Raw genomic sequence first — 19,442 nt, forward strand, 5'->3', positions numbered from 1 at the left:
AATATGTTCTTCAAAGAGAAGTAATGTACAGTAAGAAAAAAAATATGATTCGCGGTGTATGATAAAACAATAAATCAAAATAATCTCAGGGACCATAAAAACCTTCTTGCGGCCCACATCCGGTCACAGGGCCTTGACTTTGTCATAGGCAACAAATGAAAAACATTTTGGGAAAACTCACTTTCCCAGTAGCCCTTGCAAGTATGACGTCACGTAGTGTCAACTCCCCAATTTGCCTACCAGCCAGGCTACCATCATCGTTCTAGGACCGAGAAAGAAAGGGGGAGACTGGGCTGAAAGCTCACCGTAAGTGTAGTTATTCCTCCCCCCATTTCAGATTTTTTTTCTCCTCTCCCGATCGACTCGGATGGCTGTCAGTAACATTTGCACTTAACCTCGGCTGTAGTTCCCACAAATATGAGCGGCAGCGGGCGGCCCAGGACCAGCTCATTTGCCGAGCCTCCCGGAGCTCCCGGAGCCGCCGCAGCAGGCGTTGGAGCGGCAGTCGGCGGCGGAAGCTCGTCAGGAAAGTCTGCGGCTTCGCAAAGCAGCGGAGGCAGCTCGACGAGTTTCGGGAACCTCAAACTACCCCGTAAGAGAGTTATTTTTGTACGTGACTATAAATGATGAGAAAAAGATGCCATTGTCATGGTTATAACTGATGGCGTTGACGAGATTTTTATGAAATCAGGTCGCTCTCAACGGCTGTGCTAATCTCAGTTAGCATGCTAAATAGCATAGCTAACCTGTTAGCATTAACCGTGTTTTTCTACATTTTTTAAACCTCTCAATTTGAACATTTTGAACTCAAATATACACCCAGAGTTTTATCATCTATGATTAAACAATATTGTCATGTCATTATTGGCAGTTTTCGTCGTTTTCTCTCAACCAGGCGAAGTGTTAGCATTAGCCCCCGTGCTAATTGATGTTCTCATATTGTCGCGAATCCCAAACTCTGTAAATAATGTGTAATGTTTGGAGTATTCTTGTGACAGTTGATTGTTGGCAATATTGAGTGGTAATTTTAAGTGCTAAGTGCCTATTTAAAATGTTGGATGACTAATCTAGGGATTGTATGACCTATCTGAAATAGTCTATTATAATCTATTTTTAAATGTCTTTGAATCCCTTTAATGTCCAAAAATATTAAAACGTATATTTGTCTTCTACTTATGTTTATATTACCGACAATTTTAGTCGGAGTTCAGTTGCGCTCAAAATTGTTTGAAGCCACCAGAGTAATAGCCTTTTCTTGGGTGTCCAGAGATTTTCTCATTTGTGATAGAGAAATAAGTCCAAATACATGTGCATTGGTTATACAGTAGACGAAGGGGTAAATCATTTATTGGTTCTAAGGTGGAAATCACAACGTAAGATTGCTGTACAATGACAAGAGAAACATGGTCTTTAGCTAATGTGTTTGACTAAGTTATGCAAGTAAAGGAAAAATGAAATATTATATACTTTATGTGTGATCTGACTTGAGATGGTACAGTGGAGTTAGTAGGTGGATGCAGGCGGGAGAAGACAGTGGCTTAAAATTCAAACTGATTTTCGAACTTTCACTTATAAGGAAGACTTTGTTGCATTTATCGCCTCCTTATTTTTAATAATGCTCACAATTGTCAATGGGTTATTTAAGGTTGTCAATAAATGCGTCTTCTTGATGGATGTCATGTTTTTTGCTTCTTTGTTTGGCATCACTGCAAGTCTTGTACCTGTAGTGAAATAATTATGTACAAAAAATAAAGTATCATATCAGAGTCTCGTAAAGATTGTATGAAGCACACAAGATTCTGCACTAAAAAGAAAATAGCATTGTGGGAGGTAGTTCATCCTACAGCATGTCTGCATTTTCAATATATATAGCAGATTTTAAATGATGAAATGAAATGATCTGCATTTATATATCGCTTTTTCAGTCAAGACTTCCTAAAGCGCTTTACAGTGTGCTTCACATTTCCCAGTAGCGGCCGTGCAGCCATGTAAGGGGCTAACCTGCTTATTGGGGGTATTAGGGGTTCAGTGTCTTACCCAAGGACACTTCGACATGTAACACGGAGGAGCCGGGAATTGAACCTGCGATTTCTTGATCCCAAGACGAGCTCTCTCAGGAGGAGCCACTGCCGCCCCAAATGACGTTGACCAATAGCCAACAGGGATCTTAGAGATGTAACTCGACATATGCACGAACACATAAAAGTTGGAAATCTCAAGTTTTTTTTGCAAAATAATTGTTGTTGATTTCCTATCATGTGGAAAATGCTATAAAGAGGGACGAAAAAACATCTAATTTCACACTACAAAGGCGACATGTGTGTATCCTGGGCGTGTACTGTATAATTAAATCTCTCCTCAAACCTTTGTGTTTTGTTTGCAGTTGTACATATTAGGCAATTATCCATCCATCCACTATCCATCCTCAGTAGGGTCGCGGGGGTGCTGGAGCCCATCCCAGCTATCTTCTGGCAGTGGGCAGGGGACACCCTGAACTGGTTGCCAGCCAATCGCAGGGCACACAGAGAACAGACAACTCCATTCATACCTAGGGACAATTTGGACCAGCCAATTAACCTGACTGTTAGGCAATTAATTGACACTCAAATTGCTGTATAAAACGTCCAGTGTACAATATGGAATAAATTCTGCTCCTTTCCCCCCAACCAACAACCCAAATTTTGTATGGTTCGTAAATTGCAAAATACCCTAAATACGAGCGGTAATGGATCGAAATAAGCTGTGAGTTTCGAGGGAATACTGGCTTACAACAGTTTGGTTGGAATGACAACAATATGCTAATATCGTGATTGTAATTATTCTTTCAGTAAACTTAGTGCCCTTGGCAAAAGTTTTGCCCACTTGGCTACACCGAAATCCTTCAACTCAAACTTCTAAATTTGTTAACTGTTAAAAACCCCAAATATGTGATAATAGTAGGACCGACTACGGTATACTGTAGCAATGCAAATTAATACTCAGTTTTTAAGTTCTGCCGAGATGTGCGAAGTGAACAAGCCCTGAGAAAATGGAGTAGCACTTGTGGATGTGCAACTGTCCACAGCGTTTTAATCACAGCGCCTGCAATGACAACAGCGCTTTAGGGATGGGCCGCCGTCTCGCTCAGTCTCCTTTCCCCAATGTCACTGCTTGTGCTGTTGATTTATCAAATCGCTCTCTCGTGCCTCTACAACCTTTCTATTAAATTCTCCCCCAGTTAGTATTTGATCTAAAGTGTCACATTTTCCCCCTGTCAAACATCAGCCCGCTGGTGACTCTGTTTGACCAGTTCCAAGATGCACACGTTGTACTTTCAGTGAGATAGCCACTTGCTTATAATCTGATCCTGGATTATGCAGTCAACTGCTGGACCACACGTAGCCTGCTAAGATCAATGTTTCAGGGATGCAGCAAAATAGAAGTTTGGGACTGAATGCAAAAATGTGTACCGCATGGCCCAAATACAGAAAAAGCAACAAAGAAAATAACTTAAAGTATAATAATGTAAAACCTTTATTAGGTATGACTTGTAATATGATTATAAGTTAGTATTTTATGAATTCTTATCAAACTTGCTGCCCTTTGTGCCAAACCGTAACATAAAAGCTTGGGATTAAGGTTGATATTGCTTGCTTATAGCTCTTTCTGAACTTTTTGGTGCAGACAATTAGGTGCATCCCCAGTTTATATACTAATTAAAATGTTAATTAAATTTTTCATTTTCAGTTATTTGGATTATTTTTGGCCAAACATCTGAATCAGCCTCAACAGATCTGTTATTGATTCAAGGAAAAAATGATTGATTATTATTGATTATTTTATATTTGTCTATTTTTCAGGTGACAGTGGCAAATTGACCACGGTAGTAGCCACACCGGGCCAAGGCCCAGACCGCCCACAAGAAGTGTCTTACACAGACATTAAAGTCATCGGAAATGGCTCTTTCGGCGTGGTCTACCAGGCGCGGCTCATCGACAGCCAGGAAATGGTTGCAATCAAGAAAGTCCTCCAGGATAAACGCTTTAAGGTGAGCTTTTTTTTATGTGAACATTCACATGGATGAGGCTTCTTCTTTTTAAATTCCACTTTTTTGCTTTTTAGAATAGAGAGCTGCAAATCATGCGCAAGTTGGACCACTGCAACATTGTCAGGCTACGTTACTTCTTCTACTCAAGCGGTGAAAAGGTATGTATTTGACGGTCTTTCAACTTTTCTCTTTAAAAGCCACATTGTGTACCGGGAGTGGTGTAAAAATATGAAATGTATTTGAATAAATCACGATTCAAATAATAATCAAAAACACTTTTACTATCTCATAAACCTGATTTTTGGTTCATAAAAGTGTAATTATACTACACAAATGTTAAACTGCCATCTTACCACTACTGAAGCCCGATTTACTATTTTGCAAATGTAGCTGTTCCCAGTGGTGCTTTTAACACTCTCTAAACAACACCAATCGGCTCTAAACAACACCAATCAGTGTTTTTTTTTCAGTGGCCCCGTGTGTATCCAGTTGGCTCAGTCTTTTGTTGTCGCTGGTGTGGAATAAAAGCAGGTCCGTGTGTCTAGTTAAAATTCATCCTTCCTCACGCAAGAACATAAAGAAGAAGGTTTCGGAATTTTGTCAAGTAGTGTCCTTCGGGCTGTTGTAGTGTGTCTTCTTTAAATAGACATGCTTAAGATCCATTCTACACTACAATGACCTCTATTGGTAAATTTTTACATACTGTCACTTCAACACACAGTTAATTGCTGCCAAATCTACTCTAATAACTTCAGTTTTTTGCTTGGTGTTGAAAAATTATACAGCTGTACGTGTAGTGGTGATATAGGGTTCGTTTGGGTGCTTAACATCTTTGAAAATGCTTGAACATTACTGTTATATTTTCTAGGATTGAAAAGTGCTTGCATTTTGAGTGAAGTGCTTGTAAATGCTTGAAATTGTTGCAATGTTCCACAACGAGTCTGCATAAAAATGATGCAGCCACTGCTCTTTAGTGGCTTGACTTTCCCATTGCATTTCTTCCCTCGTGATTATGGGCAACTGACATTAGTTTGTATGGCATTGTCCTATGAAGTGTCATCGCCCTCTACAGGTTGCGATCAAGAAGACGGGAGCATGCTCCACCTAAACAGGGCACTTATAAATGTGTGCATAGCATGGAATGAAACGACTTTGTTTTTCTTGAGCATGCAAAAATCCTCACCAGTGCAATTTGTGTGTGTGTATTGAACACAAATGTGCGATAAATAAGCCACTTCAAACTATTTTTATGTTTCAGCCTGGAGTCAAAACAGTCAGGAGGCCGTTCACCGGTTGTTTCCTGCCGCTGTGCTTAAAAGCTCAATAGATTAAGTTTAGAAAAATCATGAGTGAATGTGAGGCTTTGTATAGCACTTGGGGCTCCCAACATATATTGTAGTGTTACAAGGCCACTCTTTTTTTCCCTCCCCACACAACGGCAGAAAATGGAAATCAATTTAGGTGTGATTGATAATGTAAATTTGAAACACAAATGGTGAAAAGCTTCACAGAAATCTCATCTATGTGCATTGTATAAACGATCTTGTTTTTCTTTGCAGAAAGATGAAGTCTACCTGAATTTGGTGCTGGATTTTGTCCCCGAGACGGTGTACAGGGTGGCTCGGCACTTCAATAAGGCTAAGACCACCATCCCCATCATTTATGTTAAGGTAAATATCACATTTTCACTGTCTCCCTTTTTGGCAAAAAAGTCTGGGATACGACATGAATAGTTTGAGTTGAGCAATGCAAGAAAACAGAAAGAAAAACAAAATGTCGTATGGCAGGGGGATAGAAACCTTTGGTAATGTTTAGCTAATGCAGTCCCAAATTCATGTGGCTCCGGTAAAAACATTATCATAATAAATAGTACATAGTAAGTATTAGTACTCCTTATTTCTAAAAATATACAGCTTTAGTGGAGGCTAGGGGTGAATGCACAGGAATGAGGAGACAGTGGATTAAAAATAAAACTGAATTAAAAACTTCCACTTTTAATACCCTTGCTTTAATTGCTCTTTATTTTCAATTCCAGTCCTGGTTACGGCATCTTAGCAAGCGTACTGATTCTTGTGCTTTCTTTGCATTTCCTGATAACCACGGAAACAAAGTTTGATTATCATCTTGCTTCTCCCTTTAGCATCACTAAAACCTTTGGGATCCATAGCAAATATATATATATATATATATATATATATATATATATATATATACTGGACTGTCTCAGAAAATTAGAATATTGTGATAAAGTTCTTTATTTTCTGTAATGCAATTAAAAAAACAAAAATGTCATACATTCTGGATTCATTACACATCAACTGAACTATTTCAAGCCTTTTATTATTTGAATATTGCTGATTTTGGCTTACAGCTGAAAAAAAACTCAAAAATCCTATCTCAAAATATTAGAATACTTCCTCAGACCAAGTAAAAAAAATAATTTTATAACAGCAAAACTAAATCAAACATTTGAAAATGTCCATTGATGCACTCAGTACTTGGTTGGGAATCCTTTTGCACGGATTACTGCATCAATCCGGCGTGGCATGGAGGCAATCAGCCTGTGGCATTGCTGAGGTGTTATTGATGCCCAGGATGCTTCGATAGCGGCCTTCAGCTCATTTGCATTTGTAGGTCTGGTGTCTTTCATCTTCTTCTTAACTATACCCCACAAATTCTCGATGGGGTTCAGGTCAGGGGAATTAGCAGGCCAATCAAGGACAGTGATGCCATGGTCAGTGCACCAGTTACTGGTGGTTTTGGCACTGTGGGCAGGTGCCAGATCATGCTGGAAAATGAAATCCTCATCTCCATAGAGCTTTTCAGCAGATGGAAGCATGTAGTGCTCTAAAATCTCTTGGTACACAGTTGCATTTACTCTGGACTTGATGAAACACAGTGGACCAACACCAGCAGCTGACATGGCTCCCCAAACCATTGCTGACTGTGGGAACTTCACACTGGATTTCAAGCAACTTGGATTTTGCTCCTCTCCAGCCTTTCTCCAGACTCTGGCGCCTTGACTTCCAAATGAAATGCAAAACTTGCTTTCGTCTGAAAAGAGGACTTTGGACCACTCTGCAACTGTCCAGTGCTTCTTCTCCATAGCCCAAGTCAGACGCTTCTTCCGTTGTCTTGAGTTCAGAAGTGGCTTGACCATGGGAATACGGCTATTGTAGCCCATTTCCCGGACACGTCTGTGAACTGTGGCTTTTGATACCTGGAGCGGAGGGGATTCCCAGCCCGCTCGCTCAACCCCACTGATGTGTTCGGAGTCATTAGGTGACCAAACCCCCCAATTCTAACCCCTAATGCCGAACGCCAAACAGGGAGGCAATGAGTACCAATGTTGTAAGTCTTAGGTACTTGGCCGAGGCTTGAACCAGCAACCTCCCAGTTCTGGGGCGGGCGCCCTACTCCCAAGGCCACCGAGCTGGTAAAGCGAATATACTGAGTAGAAAAAAACAGAATTTATCGTGACTTGCTTACAAGTTTTTACAAGTTTCTGAACTAAACAAAAATAGAAATAGTGTGTGAGGGAGTTCAGACAATGGCATGCCGTTATTTTATTTTTGTTAAACCAAAAGAAGAACTGGATTTTATTTGACGTCGACCAATAGCAGACAGGCATCTGAGAGAAGTAACAATCCATATGCAAGGTTTGACTTTGATAAGGTTTTGAGCATGCATAATTATTTTTTGTTGATGTCATATCGTGGGGAAAATGCAATAAACCATCTCATTCCACACTGCAAAGTGAAAAGGACGCAATGCAGGGTCGCCATATCCCGAGGGTTTACTGTAATTCACACCCAAAAAAACAAATCTAGTGGAAGGTCACAAGTCTCAATCTGGACTAGTAGATTGTTTGCTTAAGGGAAATGATACAGCGGATGTTTTCCCGTTTGACACTTTGGGGATTACAGAAGCAGGGTGGAAAGCCACTCGGGACTTGCTTGCAAGGTTGTTGCTTTTTCAAGGGTGATTTTGTTCATTTATTGTGTGTCGCAGCAGAGAGAACAATCAGACTGTCTCATGGCCCAGTTCTTTTCTTCATAGGCCTGAGGTTCCCCCAAGGCGTTAAGACACGCTCGTCTTACTCATTTTTTCGCCTCAAGTGCTTAGTTTGTGTCACAGCATGTCTTCAGCTCGTCACTAACTTTCCCCTGTTTCAGATACAGAACTCGTTTTTAGTCATCTTGTCCAATAACATAGTGAGGCATCGTAATAATAGTGACGATAATGTAGTGATTTGTCATTGGATGACACAAGCCGTATGTTCACTTTGAAATGCAGTTGTTTTTATTTATCTATTTTTTTAATTAATCATCAACACTATATATACCACAAGGATCACCAACCTTTTTGAAGCTGAGAGCTACTTATATTCCTGATTAATGTCGGGAACCCTATATTGCTTTTTTTCATGAGTGCATAAAAAGGCAGTTTTTAATATGACGATTCATGCTGAGCAGACTGTCAAACATGCAAATCCGAGTCAATATTGATATTCAGATGGTTTGGTCCAGTATATATCGGACACAATTTTAACTACAGTTTGCAGTCAAGGTGTCACACCAGCAGCCCCCAATTTGGCTGTAAATCGCAAAAAAATTCTTTATCGAAGTTCATTAAACAATTTAGGTTTACTGTTGAGGCACTTTACGATGAAAACTCACAGAAAAAACTTTAACCCTCTGCACTGAAGTCAAATACATTGGTATCCTTGTTTGCAGTATTTTATGACATTTTTATAAAAGAACTTTGCTTGCATCTTGTTTTGAAACTATTATTTAGGACAAAAGTGACAGACAAAATGAGCCTCAACACTTTTAAGTAACTGCGCAAGGGAGTCAAAGTAAGTGGTATATTTATATTGATATGGGACACAGGACGGCAGGGCGGCGCTGTGGTTAGCGCGTGTGCGGCACAGTTCTGAGGTCGTGGGAACCTCCTGTGTGGGTTCAAATCCAGCTCCCGGCCTTACTGTGCGGAGTTTGTATGTTCTCCCCGTGCTTGCGTGGGTTTCCTCCGGGCACTCTGGTTTCCCCCCACATTCCAAAGACATGCATTTCCGGTAAATTGGCCGGTCCGAATTGTCCCTAGGTGTGACCGAGCGAGTGAGTTATCAGTCCCCGTGTGCCCTGCGATTGGCTGGCAACCGGTTCAGGGTGTCCGCTGCCCGATGATTGCTGGGATGGGCTCCAGCACCCCCGCGACCCTAATGAGGATAAGCGGTGCATCTGATGAGATGAGATAAGATGGGATACAGGCTCTGGCTCTATTATTTCATGGATTATGTGAAACCATCAAACCTCACAAAGTGAATTAAAATGCGCTGGGTTACCTGTTTGATACTGTGCATTTCTAAAGTAACATCTTGTTATGACCAAGTTGTTACAATGTTAATACTGGGTTGTGATTATTAGAATTGGGGTTAAAATAGGCTCAATCACTGTGTGATTTACACCTATAAAATATATCCTAGAAATTATTTTTTGAAGAATTGAGCATGTAGACACTGATCATGTAATCATTTTTCATGCCAGTTAGAAATCAAATTTCCCAGAAAATCATAGTGACCCATCATTGGGAATCTTGTGACATAGAAGAAACACTAATGCATGTTTTTTCAGTCTTTGGGGTGGATTCATTCGAAAAGGCGTTGCAAAACTGTGAGCGAATGACTCATAATTGACCTCACCGCCACCCGCCCACTCATATGATGCCACAACTTTTGTTGACTCAAACTTATTATAGGTTATGCGTCAATCAATACCGCAGTTATTATTTCACAAAAATCACTTGGCGAGAAAATGACACCTTTAACCATGATGCCTTTCTCACCAGGTGTACATGTACCAGCTATTCCGGAGTCTGGCTTATATTCATTCCCAGGGTGTGTGTCATAGAGACATCAAGCCCCAAAACCTTTTGGTGGACCCGGAGACGGCCATTCTCAAGCTGTGTGACTTTGGCAGGTGAGTAGCACACGTTACACTTGTTAGGTTTTAACATTTTATTTTCTGTTGTGCGCATCAGCTGTCTTGACTGCATGCGTCTCATATCTTGCTCGTTCACTTTTTTATCTTCTTTTTCAGGATTGCCTTTTGTGATTGATAGCAACCTAGTGTACATTGCTTACAACCACATTAGTTTTGGCACCTCAGAAAAAAACATGTAATATAACTTTAAAGGAAAAAGTAAGATCAATTAGAATATTAAGACAAAGACGCAGTATTTAGATGGTAGTGCTTGTAGACCAACCTACATTGTAAGTGTATCAGAAAATTATCCATCCATCCATTATCTGCATTTCTTATCCTCAGTAGGGTCTCAGGGGTGCTGGAGCCCATCCCAGCTATCTTCAGGCAGTGGGCAGGGGAAACCCTGATCCGGTTGCCAAACAGTGGTATGGCACCTAGGGATATACTACTTACTCGCTCATTAACACCTCGGGACAATTTCGACCGGTCAATCAACCATTTTTGGAATGTGGGAGAATATGCAAACTCCACACAGGGAGGCTGGTTTCTGGATTTGAACCCCTGACCTCGGAACTGTGCCGCGGACGCACTTACCACTCAGCTGCTGTGCCCGCTATCAGAAAATTAGTGCAATGAAAAGAGTGTGATGACATTATCAGTAAAATTATGCAAAAAAAAGAGTGATAAAATAAAAAGCGTCAACCTTAATTTATTTTTCAACAAAAAAAATACAAACATGATCTGTATTTTCATTTTTTGGCGGTTATACTGACTCCTTAATGAAGTTATTTTTATATTTTCCAAGTTGCGGTGGACATAAGTAGCACTGCATTGATGAATTTTGATCACAGTTTTTGAACGTTAATGCCAACAACTAAGCCCGAGCACTTTACCTGAATGAGAGAGACTATGATAATACTTTGGAGAAGATTTAGATCATAGGATGGTGTAATAATCATCTGTGGTCTGTGCAGCCATTTGAGACTTCTTGTGATTAAGGGCGTCACAAATAAACATAACTTGACTTGGTGCGAGATAGTTTTGGATAATTCCTTGTGTTCAAAAATCAGCTTTTGAGTGTTCTAATGAAAAAGAAAATTTAATTGTCCTCCCCTAATTATATTGTGTACACTGCCGTCCCCGCAGCGCCAAGCAGTTAGTCCGAGGCGAGCCCAACGTGTCGTATATTTGCTCGCGGTACTACCGGGCCCCCGAGCTCATCTTCGGCGCCACCGACTACACGTCCAACATCGACATCTGGTCGGCCGGCTGCGTGTTGGCCGAGCTGCTACTGGGCCAGCCCATTTTCCCGGGAGACAGCGGTGTGGACCAGTTAGTAGAAATAATCAAGGTGAGTATAACAAGGAGTAGAACTCTTAGTCAAAAGAAATATAACCAAGCCATCAAAACAAAAACAAAACTTTGGCCTGCTCTGACTTTTCTCGGGAATGAATATGTTTTGTTGATACCTAATCAATCCTTGTTATCTCAGCCCTAGAAATATAATTCCAATAATATTGTAGTTAGCGTCGGTGGTTTTCAAAAAAACACGAGCTCATTATTACAAACCCTAACATGTTTTTAAAAATCAAACCAAACCAAGGAAATCAATTAAACAAAAAAATGTTTGTTTATTGCAGATTTTTGACATGTTTTGTTTTTTAATTTTATTTCATGTTTTAGTGTGAATTTTACTTATTTAATAAAATATATAATATATGCTAGCTATGAGATATCCAGCTCAAACCGACCCAGGTCTGCGGGTTTTAAAGCCCGACCAATTAAGTTAATTTACAGGAACAAGACCGAAGCGAACCTGAAGTTTCATATTTTATTTGTGAGGACTTTGGAGGAGATAGAGAGGTGATTTATGATAACAAATTCAGGCCTGTCTTTTGTAACGAAATTTAAGTTAAAAGCGACTATCGTCATTTACATGTTTCATATTTCTGTGTCTGCAGAAGTTACATTAATGGCCGATTTTCTATCTTTGACAGATCTTTTAAGAGTTGACAGGAAAATATCAATGCAGTCTTTTTTTAGAGGGAGAGAGTTAAAGAAAAAACATGAGAAAGAAAGATGAATCATTTTTTAAAAAGCCAGTAATAAAAAAGCCTGGCCCGAATGTTGTGATTGTCATGTCGGGCCCAACCTAGCCCAAAATTGGGATCAGGCTCGGGTTTAAGATCTTACCTCTGCTACGAGTCCACTGGTACAGGACTCTTTCAGTTCAAATGTGATTAGATACTGTTAATGATTAAAGCACGGGTGTATTCGCTCTCTAAGATGCAGTTGTTTTGTTATAACCTTGGGAAACGAATGGTAACTGTCTTATATGCCGTAATAAGGTCATCAATCTTTGACATCTTTGTTGGCTAAAACCTTTGTCTTAACCCAAAAACGAAATTGTTTGGTTATGATCTTTGGAATTTCACATGAAAAAAATAGTTTAATAGAGACAGGGTGAAAAACTAATGATATAGACCAGGGGTCGGGAACCTATGGCTCGCGAGCCATATATGGCTCTTTCTATGAATATCTATGGCTCATAGACAAATTTGATTGCATGCAAAATTTCTCCATCTTGTTCGAAACTTGAGTTGTTCATCCTATTGAGGTACACGCAAATCCAATCCAAAGCTAAGTATCCGACGTTACTTCGCAGTATATATAGGGCACGTTTTTCACTACAATTTACAGTCAAGGTGTTACACAAAAAAGGGGGGAAAAAACTCGTTTTGGCTGTACAACGCTAAAGAATCCTTTATATAAAAGTTCACTATATGATCTGTGTTCAGTGTTCAGATACCTTATGATGAATCCACAGAACACACTGTAAATACGCCAAAAAACCGGAAGAGAACTTAGTCTTTTGATTGGGTGAGTGGGAGGGATGGGTGGAGCCATGCAAAAAGCGCAAGCACTCCCTCCCATCTCTCGCCCTACGCCATCTGCGCCAAAAGTGAGCTCATCAGGCTCCCTATTTGCAGAATGTTGTGACGTTTTTACACAATAACTGCTTGCATCTGGTTTTGAAACCAAAATGTATGAAAAAAAAAAGGGACAAAAGGAGTTTAACCGATCTTGAGTAATTGCAAGAAAGAGACAAGTTTAAAGTGGTATGTTTGTTGATTTTGGGACAGGGGCTCTGGCATTATTCTCTTTTCATAATTTTTATCAAATCATCAAAAATAAATGTGCTGAAGACTAAGCTTTTGTCTGGGGCGCGGGTTTAGCAATTTTGTAAATTTGTCTCATAATATATGGTGTGGCTCTTTCCCAAAATAAAATTAATATTTTTTGCTTTTATGGCTCTTTGAGTCAAAAAGGTTCCCGACCCCTGATATAGACGGTCTTCTTACCGTAACGGTAGAAATGTGCCACAAAACTTAAGGTTATATAGGGGTTGTATATGGTTTGAAAACATCTCTAAAGACAACTCCTGTCTTTTCACTTTTATCAGGTTCTTGGAACCCCAACGAGGGAGCAGATCCGAGAGATGAACCCCAACTACACAGAGTTCAAATTCCCACAGATAAAAGCTCACCCGTGGACAAAGGTAATCAGCGCCGACTGACTTACAATCTGCGTTGGCTTTTATTTCACTGCATGTCCATTTTTCTCCTCCCTCTTGTTCTTTTTCCTTCTCTTTTTTTCTTTCTTTTTCTTTCTATTTTTTCATTTTTCTTTCTTTTATTTATTTTTTCTTCCCTTTTTTTTCTTTGTCCCACCCCCCCCTATCTCTCTTTTTCTTTTTTTAATTTACTAGTCCGGTACCCGTGAAATTAATTTGACCTCCCCCCTAGCCTACATTTGATTATAGTCATTGTGCCACTTATGCTCACCATTTAGGTGTTCAAGCCCCGCACGCCGCCGGAAGCCATCGCCCTCTGCTCCCGCCTATTGGAATATACGCCCGTCACCCGTCTTTCTCCGCTGGAAGCCTGCGCGCACGCCTTCTTCGATGAGCTGCGCCAGCCCAATGCCCGCCTGCCCAGCGGGCGAGAACTGCCGCTCCTCTTCAACTTCAGTCCCGTCGGTGGGTCTCCAAAAAAGCACGGCGGCGAGTGGAAATCCAATCGGGTGGTTTACGTTTGCCCTCTGCTGTGTCTTTTCAGAACTGTCTATCCAGCCCCAGTTGAATTCAACGCTCATTCCTCCTCACGCTCGTGCACAGACGACACCTGCCTCACATGGTATGTGGAATAACACGAGCATGCCATGAATATGATATTACAAACGTTATTTTAATGAGTTCCTTTTCCATTGTAGTGTATTGTCGGGGTTATGTGGAATAAAAAATCTGCTCCAGAATTATTCTTAGGATATTCGTGGATATTAAAATTGTTATTAGTGTATAACCGACTCTTTTTTTTTTTTTTCAAACTAAAAAAATAATTCACAATTCGAGTGCATGTTATAGACAAGATTTTCCTTTTTATTTTGTGCAATTATTTATCAGTGGGAAAATGTTGGATGCAACAGGAATCAAAACCAGGTCGCTGCAGTGAGAGCACCAAATGCTAAACAAAAAAAAAGTGAAACAAAATTATATACCAGTTGGCGGTGCGTGTTATACACAAGTGCACATGATACACAAATATTGTATTTTTCACAATTTTTATTTTTCACTAAAATAGTTTCAAATGTATTATTGTCAGATTTAGAGTTAAGAATTACTCTCTAAATAACTCATTGATAAAACATGACATAATGATTTAGATATTAAAACATCATGCACATTTTAGAGATGCATTTTTTTTCACATGAAAGAATAATAGGTAGATTTATTTAAAAAAAAACATTTATTTCAAGAAAGTATATGTTCTAAATACAGTAATCCCTCGGTTTTCGCGGTTAATGGGGACCAAGACCACCCGCGAAAACTGAAAATACGCGAAGTAGCGGCGCCCCTTCAAAAATGCTTAAAAAAAACTATACAGTATACGCCCCTGAATACAGTACACCATATAGAATAACGGTAGAGATAGAGTGAAATTCATGTTATAACCAAAAAAAACTGTAAAATTTGTTGTATGTACACGGAATAGGACTGCGGCGAAACCACTACAAACCATTCAGTTTGATTGTATTAACCGCTTTCAACCACATGCAGCAATCGCAGCTTATTTCGCTTGTTAACACTACCATTTACATATTGAAAATAAAAACAGTGAAAATGTGATATTTGATGAGTGTTTGTGAAGCGTTTTGGGAAACAACAGTTAAAAAAATGGTCTGTGTTCATTTTAATAAAAGTGAAAGCGCTACCTTCGGACAATAACATACTGCGGCATGGAACGGCTTTTACAACAAATACACGAAACCACACACAATTAGCCGTGTTTAGGTAGTACAAACCACCGCTCGCTTTTGGTATAATAAAGTCAAACTTGAGATGAAATGTGACAAGAGAATATACTTACGTCGCGTCGCCGAGTTCCCTCCTTGATAAACTGAGCGCCACATAAGAGGGTGGTGAGGTGGGAGGAGTTGAAGGAGTGGGGGTGAGCAAAGCGGCAATGTCTAAGCATTGTGTCAGGGCCTCCCCCTCCCCTTCACAATAAGAGTGTCCACACTGTGTCCTCAGTTGACATAAGCTCGCGCTCAATGACGTCAAGTCAATAAATGCTTTTATTGAGAAGGTATATTTTTTAGACCCGCAAAGCTCTGAACCTGCAAAAGTGGAACCGCAAACTAGCGAGGTTCCACTGTATTTACTTAATACTTAGCAAATGGTATTTATTTTAAAACCTAATATAAATAAAAGTATTTTTGGTTGTTATCGGTTGAATTCACTTTGGGAAAAAAAATTCAATGAAAATATTCCAAATAATTATTTGTAATTATTGAAAACATTGCAAGACCCTCCAAAAAGCAAATCTATTTTTCTTGTGCCATCAAGTATTAATTTTTTGGAGAGAAATAATGACTATGTTGGGTTTGTATTCATTACTATTACAATTATTTAAATGTTAAGAGAAATGCTATGATTACTTACATTTGTATTTTCTCAATTGAAGTATGTGTAAAATAATTTAAAATGATCTTTGTTCATTAAATCCTCTTTTTTTTCTCAACTGATGTTTACATAAACAATTTTAAATAAATACATTTTTTCATTTACTTTTTTTTTTATTTAGATTATATGTATTTAGACACGTTTTTCAAATCAGAATAAAACTTTGTTTTCATGCACAACAGCCTTATTGGTTTTACTTCTTATCGCTCTTAATTATCTTTTGATTTACTTCTACACAGTTGACTCTTTAGAAAAAGCTTTATATCATATATTTTCTCATATAAAATCCTGAATTGTGTACGTCAATGAAATGTGTCAAGTTTAGCATTACAACCATATTACATGGAAAAATGGTCAAACGTGTAATGTGTTTGTTCCCCAGCAGATGGCAGTGCGTCAGACAGTACCGCCCAGCCGGTTTCAGCGCCCGGCTCCATCAACAACATTACCTGAGCTCATAAACCAACCCCGCCATGCTATTTTTCTTTTTTCCTCTTTCCACTCTCCTCTTCTTTCTGAATACGTTTGGAAAGACTGTACACATCTTAAATGCACACACACACAGTTATTTCATCCATTGCTGATATTCTCCCCCGATAGGCTTCATATATGTAAAAGCTGACTTTATAAGTCCAGGTTCCGTGGGATGTTTGGGGTTGTACATTCATCGTCTGTCTTATGGACTTTTAAACACCGTTCCCATTTTTAAAAAAAATTCCTTTTATGTAGGTCATTTTAACGTGGCGTTTGGAGAACGACAATCATGCCCTTCCAGAGAAATGCTTCATGTTCCTTTATGGTCCTCGGGAGTGTCACACTGTACCGTAAAAGAAGCAAGTTCATGTTTTCTTACGTTATTAGTATTTTTTTAAGCAGACAGACCTTGCTGGTTGTTTTTAAAAGTTCAATGGCAAAGGAAGCACACTGCAACATACTTTATTTGTCCTCCATGATCCTGCCTTCATTTTAATGTGGAGTTAATGTGGCCTCCTTAGAGATATTATAAGTGGGTGTCTCGATCATAAAAGGTTGAAATTGTTTCAGGGAGGACGGACATCATTTTGACCGATAGCTACTCTGTGAGCCCCTGTTTCTGTCTCTCATCCAATCCCAGGTTCTCTGACCTCCACCACGACACAGCTAATCTGTAAATACCAACCTCCATTTGTTGTTCTATTGTTCTTGAAACATTGTTTTTTTTTCCTTCCATTAGATGGCAAGTGACCAGACTTGTTTTATCTATCACAGTCTGTATATAATTTTTTTCCTCCTGGTTCTGAAGGGTGACGACAAAAAAAAAACAGAACCAAAAAAAGTCTCATCTTAATCTCTCTCCTTCCATTTCTCTTGTCATGAACTCCCCAGGCACACCTATAAATGGTGTCCTATTTTATTTATTGTATTGTGTGTTTGTTTTGGGCAGGGGTATGTGTGTTTTTTTTTGTACATTATTTCCCAAAATGATGATGTAGTGCAGCGAAAAAACTTTGTTGCATCCAAGATACTGTACTTTGAAAGCAAGCCGTCTAGTGAAAGACGTTTTGTGTTCATCTTTGATGTGAAGAGAATGTTACAAGGCTTTTTCCTGCGTGTGTGGGGAGCAAATACAGTGTGCTTACGAAACGGGGGTAAAAAAAAAACCAACCATTTACTCTCCTGCGTCCTACTGTTTCCTGATTTACTCCACCGTTGTACGACGTGCTGTTTTAATGGTACCCTTTTTTTTCAATGTAATTCTGGACCTTCCCGCAAAACTCTTCGAACAGCCCTTGTCATTTGCGGAGAGTAGCGAAATGGTCGTCCGGAGAGTAAGATGCAGAAGCGATGGTGGGAGAGAGACTATTTTTTTTGTTTGTTGCAACATAAATAATTCAACTCATTAATAAACTGATGAAACGGTTGGTGTCTCGGCGTATCCGTATATTTTAATTGCAACGGTAATTGAGGTGCCGATCCCGTTGCCGCGGTAATCAAGGCTTGTTCCTACAATCGCCATGGGAACTGGGTGAGATGATTGGTGGCGGTGTGTTAATCATCTCACGCTGACTGGGACAAAAAGGGAACGTCAGGAAAGTATGTCAGCTCAATTTTTGTTTTTTACTGACTGCTGAAAATTTAAAGAAATGCTTTGATGTTCTTGCACAGGCAGAACCAGACTGGACTTGCTAACAGTCCTGGGCGTGGACCGCCTCAGTTAAACCACCTCGAGTCCATGAGTCACATTGAAAACGGAGAGGGAACGTCATTTTAACATCAGCGATAAACTTTATGAGCTAACTTAAAAAAATAGGATTGCAACCTTTAAGGTAAACCTCTGTTCAAGCAAATCTACGTATCTTGACGGATGTATCTATATTTGTTCAGCACTTAAACTGACTGTGTGTAATCATTCCCATCTCAAGGTTGTTGTAGTTGAGAATGGAGCCGAAGCTTGAGCGTCTGAAGAAAAGTGGTACGCCTAATCTCATTGTGAAAAATGTTCACTACGTTGTTACTAATGACAAAGACAATTGTTTTATAAGATGTACTAAGGAAGCCTGAAAGATAGTACAACCCAAAATTCTGAAGCCTACTTTCCTTCTTTCTTGCATGAGAGAGGATGAATTTCTGCCAGCGTTGGGGCATGTAAGGTAATATTCATTCCTGCGAGAGACAACAAAAGGTAGTTATTTTGATACACCCGGAGAGGCTGAAAAGAGCCAATATTTGGGAGTTAGTAACTAAATATGAATAAAATGACTAAATTTTCTGCAGGTTTTGGGAGTGACAGAACACATGGAACGGCAAAAATGATGTTGGCAAGCTGTTAGGATTTATTTTCATTTTGTTTCTGTCGCATTTTATGTTAGTACTGCCGGGGAGTAAAGAGATCAAAGCCAGGAAAGACAGCTTACCACGTGTTGTGAGTCATCATTTGATTCATATTTAGTTTCTTTTGTCTTTTATTAGCATATTTGGAATTGGAGTAATCTAAAAGTAATCGAAAGTAATCAAGTTAAAGTAACCCTACCCAACCCTGGCAATGGTTTATTTTACTTTGGCCAATTTGTAGACATTGTGAAAGATTTGTAAATATTTGACTTCTCTTTCAAGATATCAATCACTGATTGTGCGCGTGATAATCATGCGTAAAAATGGATACTGGGTTGCAATACGCACGTTTATTTTCGGCTGTGGATGAATACACCCTGTAAATATGCATACATTCATATAGGGAATTTCATTGGCTCACCAATGTGTTAATTATCATTTGAATCGGTTACTACTGGCCGATAATTACAGTTTTGCGTGTTGCTTTTTCTTTTAATACAAGCCATTATAGGCTATCACAGGCTAAGGACCTTGAAAAAAGCTTGCAATCGGTCAAGACTGGTGTCAATCCAAAAGTCACTTTGGAAATCATTTT

General features: G+C 39.5%; 1 protein-coding gene across 2 annotated transcripts; it reads left to right on the forward strand.

Annotated features, from left to right (window-relative positions):
• Positions 1-170: 170 nt before the first annotated feature.
• gsk3ab (glycogen synthase kinase 3 alpha b) lies at positions 171-17,936 on the forward strand. Of its 2 annotated transcripts, none has more exons than XM_088326769.1 (11): positions 171-306; positions 407-592; positions 3,840-4,027; positions 4,102-4,185; positions 5,587-5,697; positions 9,878-10,008; positions 11,161-11,365; positions 13,478-13,573; positions 13,867-14,053; positions 14,133-14,210; positions 16,419-17,936. In XM_088326769.1, the coding sequence occupies exons 2-11, from the start codon at positions 418-420 to the stop codon at positions 16,487-16,489; spliced, it is 1,326 nt and encodes a 441-aa protein (XP_088182895.1). In that variant the 5' UTR covers positions 171-306; positions 407-417; the 3' UTR covers positions 16,490-17,936. The 2 variants fall into 2 exon arrangements, with proteins under 2 accessions (XP_088182895.1, XP_088182897.1); XM_088326771.1 differs by having other exon boundaries at positions 16,422-17,936.
• The last annotated feature ends 1,506 nt before the right edge of the window (positions 17,937-19,442 follow it).

Source organism: Urocampus carinirostris, chromosome 2 (genome assembly GCF_059441175.1).
Source record: "Urocampus carinirostris isolate Australia breed hairy pipefish chromosome 2, RoL_Ucar_1.0, whole genome shotgun sequence".
In the NCBI taxonomy this organism is placed as follows: Eukaryota; Metazoa; Chordata; class Actinopteri; order Syngnathiformes; family Syngnathidae; genus Urocampus; species Urocampus carinirostris.

What these genes read in the sequence shown, in the direction of transcription:
- gsk3ab (XM_088326769.1), top strand. Translation starts at nt 418, where the DNA reads ATGAGCGGCAGCGGGCGGCCCAGGACCAGCTCATTTGCCGAGCCTCCC. An exon ending in TCCAGGATAAACGCTTTAAG is followed by an intron (nt 4,028 to 4,101) that starts GTGAGCTTTTTT and finishes TTTGCTTTTTAG; the next exon opens with AATAGAGAGCTGCAAATCAT. An exon ending in GACGACACCTGCCTCACATG is followed by an intron (nt 14,211 to 16,418) that starts GTATGTGGAATA and finishes TTTGTTCCCCAG; the next exon opens with CAGATGGCAGTGCGTCAGAC.